Source organism: Myotis lucifugus, unplaced genomic scaffold (assembly GCF_000147115.1).
Source record: "Myotis lucifugus unplaced genomic scaffold, Myoluc2.0 scaffold_89, whole genome shotgun sequence".
Classification (NCBI taxonomy): domain Eukaryota; kingdom Metazoa; phylum Chordata; class Mammalia; order Chiroptera; family Vespertilionidae; genus Myotis; species Myotis lucifugus.
Window position 1 is genome coordinate 366,741 of NW_005871137.1, and position 22,649 is coordinate 389,389.

General features: G+C 38.1%; 1 protein-coding gene across 2 annotated transcripts in view; it reads left to right on the forward strand.

Moving 5' to 3' along the window:
• Window positions 1-1,170: 1,170 nt before the first annotated feature.
• ACVR1C (activin A receptor type 1C) overlaps window positions 1,171-22,649 on the forward strand; it is a 37,921-nt gene continuing 16,442 nt past the window's right edge. Inside the window, exons 1-2 of one of the 2 annotated variants that reach the window (XM_006091245.2) lie at window positions 1,171-1,400; window positions 17,462-17,701. In XM_006091245.2, the coding sequence (XP_006091307.1) occupies window positions 1,247-1,400; window positions 17,462-17,701 (394 nt within the window). In that variant the 5' untranslated portion in view covers window positions 1,171-1,246. The remainder of the gene's footprint in view (window positions 1,401-17,461; window positions 17,702-22,649) is intronic. The other variant, XM_023756127.1, reaches the window with a different exon arrangement.

Here is a 22,649-nt window from a genome sequence, read left to right on the forward strand (position 1 = left end):
TATTGAATATTTTATAGGTATAAACTCAGCTCCAAATTGACCAATTAGTAACTTAAAGACTTTCATTTGAGTAAAAATGATTGCATTGTAAAAGTTTGGATAGTCAGATAATTGTTGGGGGCAGTTATAATTTTTTAAAAAGTTTCTTAAAGTAAAAACACAAAAGGCTTATTCAGTATTGTATTATTTTAAAACAATGGGACTAATAAAATTTAAGTAAATTGCTCACCACCACTGGTCTTCTCTGGCTGACAGATATTTTACATCAGAATACAAGCACTGCATCACTTGGACCATGTGAGCTAATGTGTGTGTGTGTGTGTGTGTGTGTGTGTGTGTGTGTGTGTGAAGTGGGGAATGTGGAGGAAATCTGTGAAGCGAACAAATTAATTTAGCAAAATGTAGTTTTTTTTTGAAAGTTTTATTGCAGTAGATATATGAAATTGTATAATTGATGTGTTTTGCTTTATTGAATAGATGTGTTCATTGAAGAAAATTGCCTGAAGGTCATGGTGTATGTTCAAATGACTCTCATTCTAAGATGTATTCTTTGGTGAAGAGGGGGAAGTATAATGGCTCATCAGTGCCTTAAAGTTACTAGGAGAATGATGTTAAATGTTACAAAATATACCTGTAAAGACTCACACTATTTTTTTAGCTGTAAATATCTATGGTTAGGTTTGTATTTAGCACATTCACTTAAAAGATTACAGGAGAAAGAGTAAGTGAACAGAATAAACTGTGCCGTTTGGTTACACAGCTGCTGTGATCACACTTGAATGTTCCACAAGTGATGCCAGACAGGCCCCTCTTGGTTGCCGTGTTACTGTATCCTAGTGTTTCACAGGAGCTATTGATTTAGGAATGAGCTGATTAAGCTTAAGAAGAAGGGATTTAGACAGACCATGGATGAGAAAATTGTTTTAAAATATAATAGCAATAAATTCATAAGAATCCAAACAAAGTAAGTGATGATTGGGCAACCTGTTTAAACAAAACACCCGACAGAGAGCGTTAATGTGTTCAGCATGTATTTCTCTGGTGCTGTTTATTTAATCCCTCCCTCAATTTTCATTAAGATTGGTTTTCTACACTTAGGTTTAATGAAACACATTTGCATGATGTCTTTTGTATCTTAAAGCTTTTTTTGCTTGCCTTACGCTTTTCAGGACTGAAGTGTGTATGTCTTTTGTGTGACTCTTCAAACTTCACCTGCCAGACGGAAGGAGCATGCTGGGCTTCAGTTATGCTAACCAATGGAAAGGAGCAGGTGATCAAGTCCTGTGTCTCTCTCCCAGAATTAAATGCTCAAGTCTTCTGTCATAGTTCCAACAATGTTACCAAAACCGAGTGCTGCTTCACAGATTTCTGCAATAACATAACACTGCACCTTCCAACAGGTAAGGGGTTTATCTTTGTTCATTCCAAGTTTAATTTTACTCTTGGGAAATCATACACGTAGTAGAAATCAACCTGTTTTGTGTTTCTTTAAATAAAATCTGTTTTACAGTTCTCTTTCTTTTTTTTCTTCCTTTGGACTGGTAAAATTGTCAAACGTTTAGGTGAGGTTGATTTTTTAAAATTGTGCAAGACTGTCAAAACATTGACACCACATTATAATTTTGAAGAAATTTGTCTATGTGAATTACATTTTTGGAAGTGATGAATGGACCTAAAGTAAATATAAATTTTTGTGAATTATTTTAAAGGGAAGACACTTAAATATACACCAAGGAAAGAAAAAAGAAAAAAAAAGAGAGAAAAATAAAATATTGTAAACTTCCAACTTCTATGGAGACAGAAGCTTTTATTATGGGTACTTTCTGCACAGCTTCTTTATGTGCCCACACTCATGTGAAAACATTCAGTAGCAGAAAGTTATTATTGTTCAGATATATTCCTGCCTTCCCCCAATGTCATGGTGTTTTATCCCAATTTACAAAATACTGAAAATCTTAATCTCATATTTTATCAGCAATATGGGATCTGAAACTTTGGGGATATTAATTCAAACCAAAAACTAACTTAGGACATGAGAATGTCATGTTAGTGAATCTTCTTCGGTATTTATTAATATAGTAATAAGTAAGTGCTAGTTGATGTGTTAATGTCTATATACAGATACATACGCTTCCTTATAAATCAACATTTTAAGATACTGTTATCCACTCTTAGGCATTTGTATATCACCATATCAATATTCCACTATAGTACCTTTAAAAATTTTTTTTTCTTTATTAAGGTATTACATATGTGTTCTTACCCCCCCATTGCCCCCTCCCCACCTTCCCCCTCATGCCCTCACCTCCCCATTGTCTATGTCCATTGGTTAGGCTTATATGCATACATACAAGTCCTTTGGTTGCTCTCTCCCCCTTACCCCCACCCTTCCCTACCTTCCCTCTGAGGTTTGATGGTCTGATTGATGCTTCTCTGTCTCTTGATCTGTTTTTGTTCATCAGTTTATGTTGTTCATTATATTCCACAAATGAGTGAGATCGTGTGATATTTATCTTTGCCTGACTGGCTTATTTCACTTAGCATAATGCTCTCCAGTTCCATCCATGCTGTTGCAAATGGTAAGAATTCCTTCTTTTTTACCGCAGTGTAGTATTCCATTGTATAGATGTACCAGTTTTTTTAATCCACTCATCTGCTGATGGGCACTTAGGCTGTTTACAAATCTTAACTATTGTAAATTGTGCTGCTATGAACATAGGGGTGTGCATATATCATTTCTGATTGGTGTTTCTAGTTTCTTGGGATATATTCCTACAAGTGGGATCACTGGGTCAAATGGGAGTTCCATTTTTAGTTTTTGAGGAAGCTCCATACTGTTCTCCACAGTGGCTGCACCAGTCTGCATTCCCACCAGCAGTGCACGAGGGTTCCTTTTTCTCCGCATCCTCGCCAGCACTTGTTTGTTGATTTGTTGGTGATAACCATTCTGACAGGTGTGAGATGGTACCGCATTGTCGTTTTGATTTGCATCCCTCAGATGATTAGTGACTTTGAGCATGTTTTCATATGTCTCTTGGCCTTTCTTATGTCTTCTTTCGAAAATTATCTATTTAGTACTTTTAACCTATTTTAAAAATAATTTGGCTGTCCCTCTTTTTTTAATGAATAACTTTTATTTTATTTAGTACCTTGGGATCACTACCACAAGTGTAGTCAGGAACCATCTTTTTTAAAAAACAATTTTATTATGGTATAATTTAGATATAATGAAACACATTTTAAGTCGAAATTTGATAAATTTGACACATATAGGATGTCCCCAAAAATGTATACACTCTTTAACAGCTGATAGCTCAATTTTGAAAATGAAATGTATTATAATAAACACATACTCTGTATGTGAATGGTTTTTAATATCTCAATTTCTAAATGTTAATTGCTAGTATATTAAAATTAATTTTGTATATTCACCATATTTCCTACAAAGCTGCCAAAAAAACATATTATTTCTAGTAGATTTTTCAGATTTTTGATGTTTTTACATATATAATCATCTGTGAATACAGGAAATTTTAATCTTCCACTCTGATCTGTATGCATTTTATTTCTTTCTCTTGCCTTTTTGCACTGGCTAACACTGCCAATATGATGAATAGGAGTGATGAGAGTGAAGTTCCGTGCCTTTTTCCTGTTCTGGGAGGAATGTCTTCACTTTTTTACCATTAAGTATGACGTCTTTTAGTTCTTTTAATAGATGCCTGTCATCAAGCGAGGAAACTTACTTTTATTCTCGCTTTAGGGGAAAGTGTTCTTATTGTGAATAAATATTAAACTTTTTCAAGTATTTTCATGAATTTATTGAGATTATCACATGATTTTTCTCTTTTAGTCTATTGATATCACAGATTACATTAATTGCTTTTCAACTATCATTCATAATAGGGAAGATGTATGTTGTCTATCCAGTAATTATTCCTATGTGACAATTCATTGAATTCATTTTCTTTTTACTTAAACTAAGAGTGTGCTTCTGATCAAGGCAGTGTGTGATCAGCTGACATGAAGTGGAACAGCACTGTATATGCCGTCGTCCGGTGGCAGGTTGTTCTCGCTGGGAGGCAGCACTAAATGGTTCTTAGCTGTGTTGCAGCAGCAGCTGTTTGGAGAGGCATTGGGAATCTCCAGGCTGAGCGCCGACACAGCCGGTGCCAGGAACGCTGCTGCTTCAGTGTCATCAGTGAGTGTGATTGATATCCCCTGCGCTGCCTAGCAGGGATTTATCAATTTTAAATGCGATCACATATAGATGATATATACCGTATATATAGGAGCATTCTGAAAAATAGATTGTATGACATTTCTATAGTCATTAATACTCTGCATCACTTCCATGGGCCAAGAAAGAAAAGGTTGGGAGGTGATCAGAGGAAGTTGGAGAAAGTCTGAGACATCTCTGTGAGGGAAGCCAAGTGGATCCTTGCCTCTTTGGCTCATTCATTCATCACCCTGACTGTGGGGCCATTTCTGGATAGCTGTCTTGATGTAGGGACGGTAACTCAGTCTTGTCATATTTCAGCTGGCCCTCTTGTTCCTTAGATCCTGAGTGTCATATTGGGCTCTTGCTTCATTTCTTTGTGACAAAGTTCTCACCTTGAATACAGCTTGTGACATTTTTCTCCTCGCTCCTCTCCCTACTGGTTCTCTAGTACTTGGCAATTAGAGAACTGTAGGAACTCACACTTGCCCTCCTAAAAAGCCTCTTACGTGTTTGACTAATTCCTAAAACTTTAGACTAATGACTCTCATACATGTTTCCATTGTGACACACAGACAGATGTAAATTTTACATAATTTCCCCAACCTGCATTCACACACAACTGAAACAAGAATTTTATAAAATATTCTTACCATTAAAATGTGTGAGATACTCTATGCTCTTTCATTAAGTAAAAATGTTGGTCAGACCCCGCTAATAGGTTCTGTTTACAGTTTGAGAAACACTGTTTTGTTGATATTTAAAATGTGGTGATTTTAAATGGAGCAAGGACATTTATTATTTTAATTTATTAGTAAAATACCTATTAAGAATCTAGTTAATGTTTTAATTTCAAGTGTTTTTTCTTTTAAAAGGCCTTTTAAAAAACCTCCTTACCCATTCACTTTTAATACTAAATTGAATTAAATTTTTGTGTAATTAACTCAGATCTTTGTAAGCAGTATTTGCTTTAGATCATATTAAATTCAGTCACTTGCCCTTAAAACATACTTTCTTCTCTGACATTGCATGTGGATTTAATTTTTAGAAGTTAATAATTTTTTGATAGAAGCAATTCCATAGTTTGGTAGAAATACTTCCTTCCCTGAAATTTATTGAGGTAGATATGTTTTACATCACTGGAGTGACCTTCCATGTTCAACTGTTATCACAAACTAGAGGCCTGGTGCATGAATTCGTGCATGGGTGGGGTTCCTTGGCCTGGCCAGTGATCAGGGCCTATTGAGGCCGTCTCGCCCAGTCCTGATTGGGGCCAATCGGGGCCGATTGCGGCCGGCTGGCCTGGGGGAGGGATGGTGGGAGGTTGGCTGGTAGCAGGAGGTTGGCTGTGGGAACACATTGACCACCAGGCTGGCCCGGGGGAGGGACCAAGGGAGGTTGGTTGTGGGAGTGCACTGACCACCAGGGAGCAGCTCCTGCGTTGAGCGTGTGTGTCATAGCGACCAGAAGATTGGTTAGGGCAGTGGTCGGCAAACTGCGGCTCGGCAAACTGCGGCTTGCGAGGCACATGCGGCTCTTTGGCCCCTTCAGTGTGGCTCTTCCACAAAATACCGACTTCTGCGCATGGGCCACGAAGTTTCAATCGCACTGTACATGTGGTATTTTGTGGAAGAACCACACTGAAGGGGCCAAAGAGCCACATGTGGCTAGAGAGCCTCGGTTTGCCGACCATGGGGTTAGGGTCTACTGGTCGTAATGGTCGCTTAGGCTTTTATATATATAGATACTTAGAGGATTTTTTTCTATGTAAAACTTGAAAGACAACAACCATTTCCAGAAACAGTCATTTATTTGACTAGTGCTTTAAGTTCATGTTCCCACTAATGGGAAATATGTTATTATTTTCACAAAAGAAATTTGAAAAATTAAAAATAGACTATGCAAATCAGTTAAATAACAAAAGCATATATATTTTATGTAGTGTACCCTGTCTAATATCGTCTTCCTGTTTGTTTTTAGACCAGATAAGAATAGCTATCTTCAATTACAGAAATATCTGCCCATCTTTCTGGGATTCTACTTTTCTTGCTCTCTCTCCAGTGACCTTTGACCTAGTACTCTCAGACACCGTTAATATACAGTAACTCGTGCAGATTGTCCACTCTTAGCTTTCTTTGAAATTAGGAGAGGAGCCATGTTGGTGGGGAAAATTCACCTCCAAAAAGTAATTGATGTATTCTGAACTCTTTAAGAATATTTCTGGTTTGCCCTGACTGGTGTGGCTCAATGGTTAGTGTGTTGTTCCATGCATTGAAGGATCTCAGGTTCGATTCTCGGTCAGGGCACATATCTAAGTTTCGAGTTCGATCCCTGGTCAGGGCACATACAGGAGGCAACTGGTAAATGTTTTTTGTTTTTTTCTCTTCCTCTCCAGATTCAATGAAAAAAACAAACATATTCTCAGGTGATGATTAAAAAAAAAAAGAATATTTCAATTTCAAAAATATAAGACTCATTTATACAAATAATATGCACTTTTGGGGTGGGGGACACCAGGTAAGGTAAACAAATAATAAACAAAAAAGTTTCATTCACATAGGAAGATGTTTTGGGTGTGTTTTTCTACAATGTGCTCTCTCTGTGAGCCCTCTTATAAGTTCTCCTCAGTTCTCACAATTCCTTCACTGATTTTACATAAATTGGGCCTTCTGTAGCTATTCCCCATGCCTCTTAAACTCTTTTTCTCATATTTGAATTTCTGATAATTCCAATATCTATAGTTAGTTTGCTGTTTTTTATTCTACTGGCTCATATTCTTAGTGGCTGCTTTCCTTGTGTGTTTTGTGATTTTTGATTCTAAGGTCATGTTTTGGGAATCCATCTCTGGAGGAAACGTTTGAAACCTATATTTAAAATGAAATGTGCTCCTCCAGAGAAGATTTACATTAGCTCTTGCCAGGTATCTAGGGGTGATGTTTTGATTAAGATTCTTTGGCCAACATATGGCATGAATTCTGGCTTTAAGCCTGCCTGTATGGGTACATGCTTGTGGTAAAGAACTATTGAAGATATTTTTTTTTCTTCTGTGCCCAAAATCAAGGTTGAGACAGACAAATAGATGAATATGTCCACTGTCTGTCTCTGAACACCATGTTCTATTTTGTTTTGTTTCCAATATAATGCCATTCATAGTTTCCTAATTTATACAAGGATCTCTAATCTGACCTTTCACTATTTCAGGAAGCAGGTTTTTTAAAAAAAAATATTTTCATTGATTGTTTTAGAGAGAAAGGAAGGGAGAGAGAGAAAAACATCTGATCATTGATCAACTGCCTCCTGCACCCCCCCCCCCCCAACCTGGGTATGTGCCCTGACTGGGAATCAAACCAGCAACCTTTTGGTGCACAGAACCACGCCCAACCATTTTAGCCACACAGGTTAGGGCAGGAACCAGTTTTTTCTCCTGATCTTGTGAACCAGTCTGGTAAACTAAGACTTAGCCATCAAGAACTGGCCAGTACCTGTAGGGCAAACGGCAGCCCTGGTGCTCAAGCACCTCTCTCACTATGCACTGTAATTTTGCCTGTTGAACAGTTCTTTATTTTCCCACCAGCTTAATCACATAATAGAAAAAAAATTTTTACTTATAGTTTATTCAGCATTTTTTGTTTGTGCTACACCAAGAAGGGCGTCTGTGGACATTTAAGTGTAACTTGATAGAAGTGGAAATTCCAGGACAGTTTATTTTTGAAATGATGCTGGCATAATTATCTATCCATCTGGAAGAAAATAGAGCTCTACAACAGTGTCATACCATATACAAAAATAAATTTTAGCTCAATTAGATATCTAATTGTGAAATGCAAAACAATTTAAATGTCAGAGGAAAATTTAGAAAAAAATGATTTTTGTGACTTTATAGTGTGAAGGCTGTTCTTAAATAAGACAGAAAATCCAACTGCTATAAAAGGAAAAGATAAATATAATTGGCTACATGCAAACTAAAATAAAAATGAATGGTAAAAGATAACATAAATAAAACCAAAGATAAATTAAACATGGGATAGAAATATTTGTAGCATATATGACTGAAAAAATAGTAACTATAATATTGTCTCTATGATTTATTAACAGAGACTCAGTAAAGTCACCAGCCTACTTCCAGATTTCTTGTTATGTGAATCAGTGAGCACCCTTATTATTTAAGACATTATTATCTAACTTTCTCATAATTTTATCTGATACTTTTTCTCATGTGTATCTTTTTATCTAATAAGAAAAATGTTGGGTTTTGTTATTAGGGATCTCAAGGTTCAAAGAAGATAAAAGTTAAGGAACATAGCTTGCTCAAGTTGGGTTGTCTAATAGAATCCCCATGTTTAGCAGAGATATCAAAGGTCTCTTTCCTTATTGAAAGTGTAAACCAGATATAAGCCCATCTTCTTATAATCCCAGAGAGGAAACTTGGGCTTATTATTTAACAGAGCAGGGAGAAAAAAGAAAGAGGAGAGAGAGAGAGAGAGAGAATGAGAGAGAGAAAGAGAGGTAACATAAAGAAATTATCCAAATATGTCAATAACACTTAAATGTGAATAATTTAATGTAAATAGATAAAAAATTTCAGTTAATAAACAAAGATTATCATATAGGACCATCCAATTTAATTTTTTAATGTATAAAAATGAAAGTTTATAGAAATGTTGAAATTATTGTGATGAAAAAAGATAGACCATGCACATATTAAACAAACAAAAATGTTAATTTATTTTATATTAAGAGCAGACAAAATAAACTTTAATATTAAAAAAAGAGTAAAAAAGGGTCAGTTTATAATGGTTAAAGTTTCAATTTACCAGCTATTCTTAATAAATTGAAATTTCTGTGTGCTTAAAGAGCATAGTCTCAAAAATAAGGAAAATATTTACAAATTTATAAGGAGAAATAGAGAAGTCAACAATCTCAAAAGGAGATTTTAATAAACCACTATGTTAGTAATTGATAAAAATAGATTAAAAAATTAGTAAGACTATATAAGGTTGAAAGAACATGATTAATAACAACCTAATATTTTAGAAAATTATAATTTACCAAAGCTGAATAGTCTTATGACATTAAAAACTTGAATGAGTAGTTTTTTAAAATGGTAGTAAAAATACCCATAAAGAAAAATTTAAAGCCCAAGAGGCTGTAACAGAAAATTTGCTAAACTTCTAGGAATAGGTAATTCTTGTACAAACTCATCCAAAACATAGACAAAGAGGAAACATTCCTTAACTCATCTGATGCATATCCTCGAAATAAAAACCCACTAAAGACATTATGAAAAAAGAAATTATAACACATTCTCATTTATGAAGATGTATGTAAATATCCCAATTTCAACATGGAACCACATAGGAAAGGGGTTCCAGGAAACACAGTACAAGGGCAAGGGAATGAGTATTCCTTAAATCAGGGTAATGGTTACTCTTGGGGAAGGGATAAAGTTGTGATCATGTGGGAGTAAGGGGACTGGGGGATTGGGATTTTATAATTATTTCTATACTCAGCCTGCATACATATTGTATGTACTGTTTTGTATATTTATTACATTTCATAACAAAAGAACAAAACATCATTTTAAAGTAATTTTTGAATATAGTAACTTTATGGAAGTTACACATTCTATTAACATCTGGAGTTGGTATTGAGAGCTATCTGGCCAAGGACATTATTTAACCCTTTTCTTATAAATTCTTATACTGACCTGTTTTGTTGCATATATGTTCTTTTTCTAACGAGAAGAAATCTAATGGATAGATCAGAGTTTACTATGATTATAAATAACTATTTCAAAGACATCTAGTTTCTTCCAATGCCCATTTAGTCCAGAGCCTAGACTTTTAGCTGGTTGTGTGGCTGTCCACCTAACAGACAGTATTTTCAGCTACCCGTAAGGTAAGTGTGGCCATATGACTGAGTTCTGGGTGGCATGTTTTGGAGAACTTCTGAGAAGACTCCAAAACATTACCATGCCATCCTCCAGCACACTGCATGGAAGTAAAGGATGGAGTTTTAGCAGCTGCCTCGGACCATGGGGATAACGACTACACCTCAGGGATGGCAACAAGGGAGATGCAAGGAGCCTGGCTGAACACTTCATGGAGCCACGTTGCTAACATTGGATGACCCATCTTCCAATGCCTTTTACATGAAAGAGAAGAGAAAACTTCTATTTGGTTTCCTTTGTTATTTGTAGTAAACCCAGTTCTAATGAACACGGAAACAGCAAAATAGGTCATCCAGAATTTTATCTACTTATTGTATCTGGCCCACAGACAAGTTTTGTGTGATCTACACAATTTCTGGAAAATAAAAGTGAATTTTTTATAATGTTAAAAGTTAAGAGTCTTAATATGAAAATCCTAATGTGTGATTTTTCATGAAAAATCAGGAGGGTTGGCATCCTCGATGTCTTTCTCTTCTTACCAGTTGGCTGAAGCTGAAGGGACTGACCCTTCCTTATTGGGCATGGGCTTTCCCTCTTCATTCATTCATTCAATATGTACTAGTATAGCCAATAGATATTGAAGTTGGTTATTTATAGGATTAGTTTTGATACGAATTACTATTTAGTTCATGCTTGCACTAATTACTACCCTTCATATGGAAATAAACTATTCAACAAAAACATTCAAGTCCCTGGCATCTTTTTGTTCCCAAAACACAGTGCTTGCAAGGCTAAGTATAATAATAATTTCTGATGTTTCCTTTCAGATTTCAATAGACTATTTTAATAAAGCTATTATATTTTTGACTAACTCAAATAATTAGTTTTAATAAAGAAAATACATGCGCAACATTAAAACGTAGGTGCTTTATTAACCTCAGAACAATTTCCACCTACCTGTTTTATTCTGTGTGTAAAGAGAAAAAGAAAACTAATTATTTGTATCAGTTAAGAGTATGTGAACAATGCATATTGATTAGGCACATGTCTAAATTAGTCTTTCAATATAAACCAAACTGAAGGAAGATAAACTGCCAAAACATTAGAATTTAATTTATCAAAAATTAGTAATTTTAAAGCATGTTATAATTATAAAAAAAATCCAACATTTAGATAGTGAACAATATTCTTTTGGGAGTTTAAAAGTCTTGTTTGCATTTCTTTACATATTCATGGTTGTCTCTTTTATGGTTTTTTACTTTAAACATAAATTCATTGATCTAGTCAGTGTAAGGTGACATCCACAGGCTGAGAAATGCTCATGGGACCCCTTGTGGAATTGCTCTGCTATCACATGAACAATCCATTTATAGCTCATTCTCTGAGAATTCAGTGCACACCTGGCAGGTGTGCCAGATGTTCCCCCCTCCACCCTCCCATAAAATGAAAGAAGCTATGAATTTTATATTTTGGAAAGTGCTGTGAAATACAAGTATACAAAGAAGTCGAACTTGTGCTTTAAAAGTTTAATGTAGAAAGATAGGAAGCATTTCTTGTCTCCAGAAACAAGTATACTGATTTCAATTATGAAATTTTGTTCATAGGGTTGTAATGGGACATTGAAAGTAAAATTTATAACCAATATTAAATTTAGGATTTTACATTATGTAAGCCCCTACTTTCTCAGTTCTATAGACACTATTACCTATTTACTCAACTATCTTTACAGGTGATTGAACTGGGTCACAATACGATTATCTTACATTAATCTTTTCTAAGTGAACAAGCTGCCCTGTGTGAATGTGTTACCTGTGGGAGAAATTATATTAGTATGAACTTTAGGACAGAAAACTGTAACTTCCTTTGTCATCAATATTTTAATGTGCCTTCTCAGAACAAGGCTCTCTGCTGTGAGCTGGGAAGACAGAGATACGACTATGGGTGGGGCTCCAAAGGAAGTTTTCTTTTCCCCATGTAGAAGGTTGGCTTGAGGAAAAACTAAAATATTCTTCGAGTAATTACTATCTAGGGTCTTCACAGAGGATATGCGTTTTGATGACAGTTTAAGAAATGAATCTCTGGGTCCATGCCCTGAAATTAAGAAAAATGGTGGGGTCCATTTAAATTTTCTTTCTTATGTTGTATTAATCTCACTTCTGCTCGAGTCAAACTTTCTTCATATCCCTTGTGCCAAAAGATAGTCTTTGAAGAATATAGACTATATTCCTTATATTTTCTTAAAATATAAAAGTATTATTATACTTACGTTCAGATGCTAGTGGATGAAAGAAGATTGGAAGCTTCTCCGTGTTCCTCACATACTCCCAGAAAATCAGCGGCACAAGAACTGTTCAGGAAATCTTTTTATGTGTGGTGTTCCCTGCCTGCCATACTCTCATCAGATCAGGCCAGATGAAGACAGTATATGCTTTTCCATTTAGAGATTGAGCACAGACCAACAAAATGGTCTGCCAATGGCTCACCTGATACAGTTCAAAGGCAGAAATAATTCTCATGTTATTTCTATCACTGTCATGGCTCAGTGATAGAAATATTTTATAATCTCTAAGATAAAATATTTTATAATCTCTAAGATTATAAAATATTTTGATGCTGTTCAGTACTCGAGGTCCATGTTGATCAAAACCAACCTGTTTGACATGATTATTCTTGCTCTGAGAAAAAGGGAGACCATTTGCTGTTCTCTATAGTGGAGCATGTTGGAGGGATCTAACTGGAATAACTTCTAACTGGATTATTCCTGATGACATTTATAAGGGCGACTATGACAGGAGGCTAGGACAGGCGCAGGGTGTGGAGGGGCTGCCTGCCATCAGCGAGTATAGAATTGCATGGGGGTGTTAGTTAAATAAAACGGGTGTTTGTGCTCCAAAGACCTGTACTCAGAAAACTACAAGACACTGGAAAAAAAGAAATAGAGGAAAATACAAGCAAATGGAAGCATATACTATGTTTATGAATCAGTAGAATTAACATCATTAAAATGTCCATACTACTCAAAGCAATCTATAAGTTCAATGCAATCCCTAATAAAATACCAACAACATATTTTACTATGCTGTACACCTGAAACTAATATAATATTGCATGTCAACTATACTTTAATTAAAAAGATCTTTACACTCCGAATTGAAATTAGACATGAAAACAAACAAACAAAAATAAGGTGTTTATGACTTAGTTCCTTAGACTCATTAGTTATTATATTGGATTGATTCATCGTGAATGGAACTCTTCATGATGATTTTTTTCTCCCACCTCCCTTGATCTTACAATAAGTTTCCTCCATATTTTTACTTACAAAATTGCTTTGGAATTGTCCCCTAGCGGGATCATTATTCCTTGGTAGAGTCTAAATGCCACGAGGGTGTGGGTGGTGCCCACCTTCTCTGACATCCCCCTTAGAGAGTTGTCCTCGGTGCAACATTATACAGGCCAATCCATCTGGACCCAGTCTTTGAACCAATTTAGTAAAGCAACAAGAAACCAATTAGAAATGTATTTTCATTACCATCAAGCAACTGTTTGAAATGATGGTACCCACATATAAAGATGCTTTAAAATGGCAGGTTAAAAGATGGTCATCATGAAGGTTTGGTAGATTTCTCATTGCTTAGTGTGTCACTCTGTTTTTTTGAGGAATAAAATTATTAATTATTCATTTGTTACTACTCCCTTCCTCTGCATTGTCTTGGTTTAATGCATGTGGAACTTACATAAGGGAGATATTTGTGAGCTAGGCTCTGACTCATCTAGACTAGTGCTTTTCTCTCTTTTGCTCCCCATCCTCTTCTATTTAATTACTAGGGAGTGAAGTAACTTTAATTAGCAATGCAGCATTTCCCAGACCTCATTTTTGGGATTAACATATTCCCCCCGCCATGGGGAATGCATCTCAATGGACAATCTCAAAAATTGGGAATGATCAAATAATAAGTGTTCCCTTATGATAAAAAATGTAAAACCTGCTCGTAAAATTAATATGCTAATCAGAGGTAACTTATCAAAATGTCTTCTTAACTGCACCATTGTCTCCTTCTACCATGACTCATGGAGTGTAGACTACAGTTTTTCTTCATTTATCTCCTATGAAGATGACAATCAACATTTGACTTAGAAGACTGTTTTACAAATGTTTGCTTTAAAAATTGCTCAGTGTTTTGGGAGGTCTTTCTGGATGGTGTTGCTAGCATTTTTCTAGCTGAGTAATCTTTTTTTCTTACTAACTTGTATCAGTAAATTTATTCACATGAAAAAGAAACATTACCCTTGTGTAATAAACATTCCTGAAAGCAGTAGCCTTCTCTGGAGCATTATTCTATTTTCAGGGTTGCTGACCTTTTGCTTCCTTATTGGTTGCCATAGTGATGATCTGAGCAATGCATAAGGGAGCTTTACTAAAATGAGGGAATCAATAAGCTTTTTAACTGTGATGTTTATATTGATAGTTCCTTATAACATGTATCGAAATAAAATTTACCCATATAAATGTATCCAATAGTGGGATTTTATTTAAAAAAAATGTTTAAATAGATGTTTATGTAAATTGCAAGTGATCGAGTGTATTCTGTGGCTTCCTTAGAATACTTTTGTGAGCACATAAACATATAGATAAAACTTGAGATGTAAATTTGAAAGATCCATGTGAAATGCTTAATAATGCTTTTATAAGCAAACTTCAGAAGTTGCAAGTGCCATGGTTAATGATTCTAAAGCAAAGTCAAGTTAGGAAACTCTTACCCTTTGTCGTAAGAACACTCAAGGCCAAGCTCTCCCCATATGCCCCTGTACAACTTCTAATGATTTCACAGGAATCCTGAGACACGCAGGAGAAGGCAACCTGGTGATCTGCCAAAATGCAGGAGGCAAAGTAGAAGAGCATGAGTTATGTTTGTTTCCAAAGTTCACTTAACAGCTTTAAATCTTTTACTCATTGGTTGTAGCTAGACTACTATTTTTAGGATTATAATGAAACTTCTATGTACACAATTTTGAGGATTTTGATTATTTGTCCTTTAGAATTACATAATAATTGTTTTCAAATTATATTAATATATTCTGGTTGCAATGGTAAATAAAATGTAATTACATTTAATACAAGTCTATGGTTGTCAGTTGCAAAGAAGGAAGTCTGAGGAGTGACTTAATTCACAAGGTCCATTATCACGGTAATTTGTCTAGACTCTAAGGTGCAGGTGTTATGCTATTGATTCCGATGCCTCGTGTCTAACTAACCCTCTCACTGGCCTATGCAGAGCAACTGGCGGGGTGCTAGGGGAGGGTGCAATTTGCTCAAGGCACAATAGCCACATATAACCTGCTTCTCTCTCTCCGAAGCCTGCATTTTTTCTTCTCCTTGATGTTCGAGAACCTATAATTAGGTTAAGACTCCAGAATTATGTATCCCTATTCTATTAAATATACCCCAAGGTTTATTGAAAACAAAAATCAACATCCCCTGATGCTAGGACTAGAGGATAAAATTAAATTGATGCTGAGGCTGTCTGTAGTGCGTGAAAAAAACAAACTATGTGCTTATTTCAAGTGTCAAAATAACTTCTTTGAAAAACACAGGCAATATCTGACATAGATTTTTCACGTATCACTGTTTTTTCTAAATTAAAAAGATTTCTTAGATATAGGACGAACTTTAAAAAAATTTGGTTACATGTACTTTAAAATTAAAGTGCCAAATTTAATTATATCCTGATGTCATTTGGTTTCAACTATCATATTTATTTTTCTGAAATGAAAAATCTTATCCTTTACTTAATAAAAGTACAAAACTAGTAAAACTTCTAGTGACTCTGCTATTCAAGATCTAGTTACTGACCATCTACCACTGTAAAATGGGACATCCTTGGGAACAAAGCAGGCAAAGTTCTTCCTTTCATGAAGCGTATGCTCTTTGGAGGAAATCAAATAATAGATAAATGAATATATGATGTGCCAGGTGGCAGTAAGATCCAGGAATTAAAATGAAACAGGAAAAGAGTATAGAGAGGGAATGGGGAATGAGAAGGAAGGACTATTTTAGATAGGGTTGTCAGCCAAGACCATCATTTCCTGCCAGGATTATTTCATTAGGTTTCTGATTTGTCTCTTCTTGTGCTCCTAGTGACTTCACATAGCAGCCACACAGAATATTAAGTTGGATCATATTTCACTTGCTCAAAATCCTGCAGGAGCTTCTACTTAGAATACAATTCCCAGTCCTTTGAGCCTGTAAGACCCCACATGCCCTTCCTCTCTTTTCTTCCCTGGCCCCATTTCTTTCTATCTGTCTCCTGGTCTACCTTACTCGAGGCCTAGGTTGTCCTGAACACACCAGTAGGTCTCTATCTCAGAGCACCTTACTCTTGCTGTCCCTCTGACGGAACACACTTCCCTGAGACACCTTCTGTGGTAGCTCTCAGAGCGGCCTTCTAGGATCAGTCTATCTAAAGTAGCACTGGCCATCACACTGTCTCTTTCTTCTGCTTCCTTTATCTTCATAGCACTTATCTCCTCCTGCTGGATGCGCGGAACATAAGTATCACAAGAGCAAGGATTTGGTCTCTCTCACCACTGTATCTCCACACCTGGAAGGGTGGCAACAAATTATTGCAGGAGCTCAGTAATTACTTGTGGCATGAATGACTATGAATGAATGTGCTCTAAGAATGGGCTGCTGGAAAATGGGGAGAAAATAGGAGAAAAATGTCAAATGCTTAGAGGTTTTGAAAAGGATCCCTGCCCTGGCTGGTTTGGCTCAGTGGCTAGAGCGTTGGCCTGTAGATTGAAGGGTCCCAGGTTATTTCCGATCAAGGGCACATGCCTCAGTTGCAAACTCGATCCCTGGCCCTAGTTGGGGCATGTGTGTGAGCCAACCAATTGATATCTTTCTCTCACATTGATGTTTCTCTCTGTCTCTTCCCCTCTCTTCCACTCTCTCTAAAAATCAATGGAAAAATAGTCTTGGGTGAGGATTAACATAAATAAATAAATAAGCAAAAAAAGAAAGAAAGAAAGAAAGAAAGAAAGAAGAAAGAAAGAAAGAAAGAAAGAAAGAAAGAAAGAAAGAAAGAAAGAAAGAAAGAAAGAAAGAAAGAATCCCCCGTGTGATTGCTTTCCGTGGTCCTAATTCTGTCTCCATTGGCACCTGGCATAGCCATTCCTAGCTGCAGCCTGACCTCAGCCTCCTTTCCCATCCTTGTATACAACACAGTGAGCCTTTGTCAACTGTCATCAGTGTACACTGCACATTACTGATGTGAAATGTTGGTGATCACATTTCCAATTTCTAAAATATTTTAAATGGGTTGATTGATGGTCATGTTCTTTTTAAACTACAGCCTCACCAAATGCCCCCAAACTCGGACCCATGGAGCTGACCATTGTTATTACTGTGCCAGTGTGCCTGCTGTCTGTGGCGGCAGTGCTGAGCATCTGGGCATGCCAAGGTCGACAGTGTAGCAACAGGAAGAAAAAGAGGCCGAATGTGGAGGAGCCCCTCTCTGAATGCAACCTGGTAAATGCTGGGAAAACTCTGAAAGATCTGATTTACGATGTGACCGCCTCTGGATCCGGATCTGGTATGTGCCCGTGGTCCATTTCTTAAGTAAGGAAACTCTTATTTAAATGCTGGAGGCCCGGTACATGGATGTGTGCACTGGTGAGGTCCCTCAGCCTGGCCTGTGCTCTCTTGCAATATGGGACCCCTCGGGGGATGTCGGACAACTGGTTTTGGCCCGATCCCTGCAGGCCACCTGGGGGATGTGGCTGAAACCGGCAATCCGGGGAGGAGCCCAAGCCCGGGCCAGGCGCCACGCTGCTCCTGCTCATTCCGGCCCTGCTGACCTGCCGCCACACTTGGTAGCAGTTGTAGAGGTGGGAGAGGCTCTCGGCCGCTGCAGCTGCGCTCACCAGCCATGAGCCCGGTGTCTGGCACCCATCTGTCAGCTGAGTGGTGCTCCTGCTGTGGGAGCACACTGACCACCAGGGGGGAGCTCCTGTGTTGAGCATCTGCCCCCTGGTGGTCAGTGCGCATCATACCGACCAGTCGTTTGGTCACTTAGGCTTTTATATATATAGATAAATAAAAACAGCCCTAGCCAGGGGGCTCAGTTGGTTGGAGCATTGTCCTATACTAGTACACCAAAAAGTTGTAGGTTTGATCCTCAGCTGGGGTGTGTATGGGAGGCAACCGATAAATGTTTCTCTCTCTTCCTCTTCTCTCTCTAAAATAAATAAAAACATATCCTTGGGTGAGGGTTAAAAAGTAAAGAAACCAGTAAAAACAATTTTTAACAAAAAAGTGGTACATGTTAAGTTCTGACATAGAAGTTTATTTTAGGATTAGAAGAAGAGAAAAAACCATCATGGCCTAATAGGATTAGAAGAAGAGAAAAAACTGTCGTGGCCTAAAGAATTAAGTCTTTTCTTTGGCTTTTGAGCCTTTAGGTATTCAGATTCTCATTCTGGCAGTCCTTCAGAATTCCTGAAGCATGAAAGAGTCTCTCTGCTCTCCCCTCTCCATTATGATGAAGAAAAATTGTTGCTCTCCTGGTAATGGTTCATGTGCACAAAGGAGTTACTGTATCTAAGGAGCTGAGTTCTGAGCAAGAGAACTCAGTTATGCAAAGTAATGTACTCAGAGCACCTTCGCTTGTGGTTGGTTATGAAGGTCTTCCGAATCTGTAGGTACCCCTGGGATGTGTGGGGGAAGTTCCCAGGGAGCTGACCTGAAATTAAAATCAAGACTATGTTCTTAAAGCACAGAAACGAAAGATGAAAGGGAAGAGCAGAGCATTGGTGTGCTGGCTTTTGCTGCTGAGGTTGTATGATAATTCTCTTCTTCTTTAATGGAACTCCAGGCCCTGCTAACACAACTCAAGTACAGGCCTGTGTTCTGGCCTAAATGAGCCTTTCTCGTAGCACAAAGCGTCTGAGGGCTTTGTGGGATTCTGGTGATAGAGCGGAGTTTAACAAACTCCCGAAGGGGCAGCAGGCTCCCTGCCCGCAGGTACACGTCCAGAAATCCTGTCAGCATGCAGTGTTGCCGAAATGTGGACTAGGGTGAGGCTAGGTGAGCCATGTCAGACGCCCCTGCATCCCCCCTTGCTTTGGAAGGATTATTAAGGATGATGACCCCAAACATATTTTAAGGAGCACACAGACAGGCACAGTTAACAGGGGTAAACAAGAGAGAGGCACTGGCATCTATATGAGCATCATATGTAATATGATATAGCTACGGACTCACCACAGAGTCCAGAAAAGAGAGGCCTGATCGTGTCACCCAGGGAACCCAGGTAGTTGGCTGCTTCTGGGGCAAGATTGCCTGCCCTCTCACTGACCAACATCTCAACGTTTACACCCTCACTGCACAGATTAGGTGGCGTATGTCCAGGGGAGGAGCGTTGGCAACGTGTCTCCAAACGACAAAGTTTATAAAACTGAAATCCAAATTAATTTATTGGCTAGAAAGATGGTATTCTTTCTTTAAAAGTAAAACTTGTTCAGTTCACTACTTTTTTCTTCCCCGAGTATTACATTTTGGGGCCCATTGTGCCCTAATATTTTGAGCGCTGGCAACAGTGTAGGCACCGAATATGTGCACAGAGAGCTCTGATTCGTGCCAAGTTCCTTGGAACCTTAAATAATTTCTTCACGAGGTTCAAGTGATTAAATAACCGTCTCCTTAATTACCACCCAGACATTTCAGTTCACCCGTGTGAGGTTGAAATGTGTATTTTGGAGCAACTCTGAATATGTTTAATATGACCAAGGATTTTCCTTTCAAATAAACGTTCTGGAGATTTTATAACTGGAGACTGTATATTTAATTTAACAAAGTAGTCATGAGCCAGGACATACAATGAAAAATTAACATTCAGTTTTTTTGCTCCTTCTGTGCATCTCTAAACCCGAGTCTGGATTAATTGACTGCTGGACTCTCTCCTCTTTAGGTTATCCTAAAAAGAAAGCTGTAAATGTACCCGTGCAGGGATGACTTTTGTGATGCACAATTCAAAAGAGCTTTAGGCACTGTTCCCCTAAGCCAGCTGCATATACGTCCTTGGCAGTGACCACTGGCTAAAGTAAGTGAGGGCAGCACTGCCTTTCATAAGCAGAGCTGGTTTGTCTGCAGCAAGGCTTCTGCCACAAAGCTCCCCCCCACCCCCCCTGTAGAGGGGATCGGCGGTTCTGCTTCTCTTAATTGGCCGGTGACCTTAAACGAGAGGCAACTTTGTCAAGTGCTGAGAAACAAAAATTGTGAAGCTTATCCTTGACCTGGTCAGGGACCAATTTCAAAGAGATGTAATGCCCGCGAGAGAGGAACATGGACCGCCGTGTTCCTGGGCTGTCTCTGAGAGTGGACAGTGTCTCAGTGGCTTCTAAGAGACTGGATAGGCTGCTGCTTTGCTCTCATGATAGAGCACTTCTGTCTGACGGTGACATGAAGGTGCCATGTTCCATCAGACATGTTCCATCAGACAGGCATCCGCTCCTACAACCCCCATGAAAAAGAATAAAATGAACCAGGAGGAGAAACAACATCCATGTATCTTCAAACGAAATCTCTAAGTGGACAATCCAAGAATTAGATTATCTTGGGGGGCTGCTTTGAATGATACCAAGGCAACTTTCATTGAGTTTTACAGTCTCAACTTAATTGCTGTACTGAGTACCTTAGGTCATGTCTTCCTTTGTCCCTGGTGATCAATTTTCAGTTTGAAAGCATTGGCTTATCTAGTTCTCTAACCAAATATTGTTGCATTGTTGTTGGTAACGATTGTTGGTGGTGATGTTTTTGTGAGTATGTGTGTGCATGTCGGGGAAGGGAGGAGAGAGATTGAGGTTGAGATTTGGCTTAATTGTTAGTACAACTTTTATTGTGTGTGGTCAAATGGTAAAACTGACTGTAGCCTACAAAAATAGCCCATATAGTTTGCTGCTAGCAATCTTCCCAGCAGGGGAGAAATGCATCTTATCCACTAAATCAGTGGTTCTCAACCTGTGGGTCGCGACCCCTTTGGCGGTCGAACGACCCTTTCACAGGGGTTGCCTAAGACCATCCTGCATATCAGATATTTACATTACGATTCATAACAGTAGCAACATTACAGTTATGAAGTAGCAACAAAAATAATTTTATGGTTGGGTCACAACATGAGGAACTGTATTTGAGAAAGCAAGAATCTGGACCATCCGTGGGCAAACTACGGCCCGCAGGCCGGATCCGGCCCGTTTGAAATGAATAAAACTAAAAAAAAAAAAGACCGTACCCTTTTATGTAATGATGTTTACTTTGAATTTATATTAGTTCACACAAACACTCCATCCATGCTTTTGTTCCGGCCCTCCGGTCCAGTTTAAGAACCCATTGTGGCCCTCGAGTCAAAAAGTTTGCCCACCCCTGATCTGGACTGAAGACCAGTGTTTTAGTTGTAAATCTGCCTCCCCACTAACAGCTTATTCCTGGGCCACTTCGTGATTACTGCGCGCCCCCCCCCCCCCCTTTTCTCTTTCCTAAAATGAATAAGTTGAATCAGATGATCTAAGAAGAACTTTATGGCTGTGGGGCTTTGTGACTAATTGTTGAGACCCATAATAGCAAACTTACAGTCTGTGCTTATTTAGCCATAGTGGGTGGTTCTCATGAGGATGAGAACATGTGAATACACCTTGGCTCATCTCAGGAGCAGAGGCGAGTCCTCCGGAGCTGGCACAGTTGTTGCTCTGAGGGTTTCCCCACTATCGAGCACAGTGACAACAACTGCACGTGACTCTCTAGATTAAATTCTACTGTAAACTCTTTATCTGTTTTCCTCTAATTATAAGAGTCATATACCCACTGTAGAAATTAAGAAAATGTACAATATTAGAAAGAAGCCTATCACAGTTCCCTTTGATGCCACTAAATAGAAGTAGCATTTAGTATATTTCCTTTTTCAGTCTTTTCCCTGTGCATAGTTTGAATAGCTGGGTACACTTACTTAAATGGATAGAATTTACTGTGCTATTTTATTTAACACAGCAAAAGCATTTAACCGAATCATTAGGACATACCTCTTCGTAAGCAGCATCATTATTACTGGCTCTGAGTAATTTGACCTAAGACATAATATTAAGGACTAACTATTACTGAGTGTGTAATATGCTAGATACTGTGCTAAGAGCTTACCATGCTTGCTAATTCTCATAGTATCCCTATGAGATGAGGGATACTATTACCTCCTGTTTTTCAGACAAGGAAGCCAAAAATTAGAGAAGTTCAATAACTTGCCCATGGTTACCATGTGGCACAGCTGAAATGTGAAGCCAGGTTTTTCTTATTTGTGCTATTAATCTCTGCACTATCTATAATAATAAAAGCATAATATGCTAATTAGACCGGATAGCTGAACGACCTTCCGGACGTCATTAAGGACGTCCTTCCAGACGAAGCCACTGCAGCGGGGGGCCAAGGCAGTGGCAATTAGGGGCAATCAGGCAGGCAGGCAGAGTGGTAAGGGGAGATAAAACAGGCAGGCAGAG